A 3992-nucleotide genomic window follows, 5' to 3' on the forward strand; every position below is an offset into this window, starting at 1 on the left:
ATTCTCAAACAAAATATTATTAAGTAATTAAATAAAAATAAAAGGACAAATAGTACTGAACAAGTCATGTTCTACCCTTTTGGTTCAACATTCAAACTTCAGATTTCAGAAGTTAGATATTTCTAATTTAATGCACTGTCACATAACTGTTGTTGAAGACACAAACTGTTTCACTTTCACACCATGAAACTTAACAACCAGTCAAACAAACATGAAAACATTGAAAATTACCAAAAAAGACAAATAAAAAGGTTGTTTAAATCATTTACAGCTTTGGATTCTTTGCTTAACACAGAAAAATCATTGTTACACTTTCTTTGTACCTGAATTTAATAACCTATTTTGCACGCTTATTTCATTTTGTTTTTGTGGGCTCAACCTATATACTTTTGTGTTATTGAAAAGCTATCTTTTTTATTCATACCATTTATACTCTTCACCTTTTACAGCATCTACCATTGAATTGAATTCAGTATCTATCTATATTCTATAACATAGGTGTAATTTTATAGCTTCTTATTCTTTATTTTCTTATGTTTTGTTGATCAGAAAATTTGATTATGTTTTATTCATAATGTTTCAGAAAAGTAGTATGAGAAGGAAATTGAAGAAGATGATGAAGTGTGTGTGTTCAAGAGATAGGTTAAGTGTTGATGAAATGAATTATTCATCAGAGTCTCTTGCAACTAGGGACTATTCAGCAACTGCTAGTGGTTATTCGTCTCGTCCTGGTGAAAATGAAACTAAGGTGGAGGATAATGGTAACATTGAAGAAGCAGAAACCTCTCTTCGCGAAAGTGGTTACTTAAACTATGAGGTAAGATCAACAAATGTTCTTTCATCTTTCATTGAACTCTTTGATTGCTTGAAGCTCCTAGATAATATAAGTAGTTTAGTTAAGTGCTTATAGCATAATAGTTTGTCATATAAGTGATTATTTCTAATAGGAAGCTAGAGCTTTGTTAGGACGACTTGAGTATCAGAAAGGAAACATTGAAGCTGCACTTCATGTGTTTGAAGGAATAGACATTGCTGCTGTTATTCCCAAGATGAAAATCTCTATATCTAGAAGATGTGAATCGAATAATAAAAGCCGTCCCGAAAATGATTCTGTGCCTTCTATGTCATTACATGCTGTTAGTTTACTTCTTGAAGCTGTTTTTCTTAAGGCTAAATCATTGAAGACTCTTGGAAGGTTTCAAGGTGATTAATTTTTCTAAATTATTACGTCGATATGTCAGTATCAATATTGTGTCTGGTGTCTGTGTCTGAGTGAGTCAGAATAATGTGTCAATATGGTGTTTTTGTTTGTGTCAATGCGTTTTCACTTTCTGGTTTGCGACTGTAATTTAATGAATTTTTGCAGAAGCTGCTCAATCATGCAAAACAATTTTAGACACTATTGAATCTGCATTACCAGAAGGCTGGCCTGAAAACTTTGTTTCAGATTGTAAATTACAAGAGACGGTAACAAAGGCGGTTGAACTGCTTCCGGAGCTATGGAGCCTTGCAGGTTCACCTCAAGATGTTGTTTTATCATTTAGGAAAGCCTTGCTTTATCATTGGAATCTTGACATTGAAGCAACTGCAAGAATACAAAAGGAATTTGCTTTGTTTCTTTTATACAGCGGCTACGAAGCGGACTCTCCTCCGCTTCGTTCTCAGTTGGACGGTTCCTTTGTGCCGAGAAATAACATAGAAGAAGCGGTTCTTCTGCTTCGGATTCTGCTGAGAAAAAAATCAAAAGATCCTTCGGTAATCCATCACCTTTCTTTTGCTCTTAGTGTTTGTAGTGAATTCATGACACTAGCACAGCATGTTGAGGAATTGCTTCCAGAAACCATGGAGAGAAGAGGAAGATACTATAGTCTATCTCTTTGTTACTGCGGCGAAGGCGAGAATATGGTTGCTTTGGATCTTTTGAGGAACTTTTTGAATAATAAAGAAAACTCAGTATACTCAGATTGCATAGAGGAATTGCTTTTAGCTTCGAAAATTTGTGCAGACAATAAGGTTTGTGTCGAAGACGGAATCAGATTTTCCAGCAAAGCCATTTCTCAGATGAATGGAAAATGCAATCAAATGGAAGCTATTGCAAATTGTTTACTAGGTGTTCTACTGTTAGCGAAATCCAAGTCAGTTTCTTCTGAATCAGAGAAAGTTTTGATACAATCTCAAGCATTCAGTGCTCTAAAAGCTTCTGAAAGAATGATGGAGGCTAGTGATCCAAATCCTTACATTGTTCATCATCTTTGTCTAGAATATGCGGAGCACAGGAAGCTTAGAATCGCTTACGATCAAGCAAAGAAATTGATTAAGCTTGAAGGTGGATCTAGTATTAGTGGATATATACTACTAGCAAGGATTTTATCAGCTCAAAAAAAGTTTTTCGATGCCGAGATTGTTATCGATGCTGCGTTAGAACAAAGTGGAAAATGGAATCAAGGAGAATTATTGAGGACTAAAGCTAAGATTCAGTTTGCACAGGGAAGATTGAAAAATGCTACTGAGACATACACTTTTCTTCTTGCTGTTCTTCAAGTCCAAAACAAAAACCTTGGAAATGCAAATAAGGCAATCAAGGTAAGATACACATTCATCAAATAAGGCTTGAATAACAGTACTCTAACACAATGTTACTTCTCTTATGTACAGTGTAAGCGAAATCGCGACAGAAGACTAGAAATGGAAGTGTGGCATGATTTAACCGATGTATATACAGCCTTGTCGCAATGGTGTGATGCTGAAGTTTGTCTTGCCAAATCTGAAGCTATTAATCCCTATTCTGCTTCTAGATGGCACATGACAGGTATTTATTGAGATTAAGATATTAACGATATTCTTCATATAGCAGAGTTGATCATAAGTAAGGTTTATTCAGGTATACTTTATGAAGCAAAAGGTTTACATCAAGAAGCAATGAAATCATATAGAAAAGCATTGGATATTGATCCCAACCATGTTCCGAGTTTGATATCAACAGCTTGTGTTCTGAGAAAACTTGGTGGTCAATCATCATCATCTTCAATTGTTAGAAGCCTTCTTATTGAGGCATTAAGGCTTGACAGAACAAACTCATCTGCATGGTACAATCTTGGACTTGTCTACAAAGATGATTTGGGAACATCGGCATTGGAGGCTGCTGAATGCTTTGAGGCAGCGGTTTTTCTTGAAGAATCTTGTCCCGTTGAACCCTTTAGATAACACTTTCTTTTCTTTTCTTTTTTGGTGTGCTTGTAAAGTTTGTTTATTAAATCTTTTTTTACATATAAATGAAATAGTTAAAGGTGAAAGAAGTACTAAGATAAATGCTTCATATTCATACAAAATTTACATTATTTTGGTAGTTTGTTCCATCAAACCTTGAGAAAATTGTCATTACTGTTTATACAAACGGACAGAATTTTTTGGATAATGATAAGCGAAAACGACGTTCTTTATAGGGGTTAAAGCAACAACTTTTATAGGACTAGCTACGTTATAAAAGGAATGGTGGTAGTGATGTGTGTAGGGTACGTTTGTTTTAACTTTTATACTACAAGTATCTAATAATGGTAATTGGCAATTGATGAAAGGGGTGGGTTTCAACTTTTTTTTAGCAGTTTAGTCAACAAAAACAGAAATTTACTTTTGCAAATGGAAGTTATGACAATTGTACACGCATAAAGGTTGCATGAGGGTTAATTATTGAGGTCCTCCAAAGTCATTGCGTATGCAATAAACAATTAAATTCTAAACAATAATAGCCAAAATTCATGGAAACAATAATTTCCAAAATCCATCGAAATTCATTGGCAGTTCCCAAATTGCAAGTATCACACAATCTACAAAGTATCAAATTGTTCTCTAAAATCAAAATAGGTTTCTTTAAAATGTTTATAGCAAACTTAAAAAGTCTAAATATACAAAATATTTGTCCTTGTCTTAAATTTATCTTTATTCAAAATTAAGTAAGACCTGTTAGAGGTATTAATGCATCTCATAGATAAACA

General features: G+C 34.0%; 1 protein-coding gene across 1 annotated transcript; it reads left to right on the top strand.

Annotated features, from left to right (window-relative positions):
• The first annotated feature begins 504 nt into the window (after positions 1–504).
• LOC127097098 (protein NPGR2) lies at positions 505–3314 on the top strand. Its single transcript, XM_051035609.1, has 5 exons — positions 505–817; positions 948–1203; positions 1367–2583; positions 2656–2809; positions 2882–3314. Exons 1-5 carry the CDS (start codon positions 575–577, stop codon positions 3202–3204), a joined length of 2193 nt encoding a protein of 730 aa, XP_050891566.1. The 5' UTR covers positions 505–574; the 3' UTR covers positions 3205–3314.
• The last annotated feature ends 678 nt before the right edge of the window (positions 3315–3992 follow it).

This window comes from Lathyrus oleraceus, chromosome 6 (assembly GCF_024323335.1).
Source record: "Lathyrus oleraceus cultivar Zhongwan6 chromosome 6, CAAS_Psat_ZW6_1.0, whole genome shotgun sequence".
NCBI classification, from domain to species: domain Eukaryota; kingdom Viridiplantae; phylum Streptophyta; class Magnoliopsida; order Fabales; family Fabaceae; genus Lathyrus; species Lathyrus oleraceus.

What these genes read in the sequence shown, in the direction of transcription:
- LOC127097098 (XM_051035609.1), top strand. Translation starts at nt 575, where the DNA reads ATGTTTCAGAAAAGTAGTATGAGAAGGAAATTGAAGAAGATGATGAAG. An exon ending in ATGCAAATAAGGCAATCAAG is followed by an intron (nt 2,584 to 2,655) that starts GTAAGATACACA and finishes TCTTATGTACAG; the next exon opens with TGTAAGCGAAATCGCGACAG. An exon ending in TTCTAGATGGCACATGACAG is followed by an intron (nt 2,810 to 2,881) that starts GTATTTATTGAG and finishes AGGTTTATTCAG; the next exon opens with GTATACTTTATGAAGCAAAA.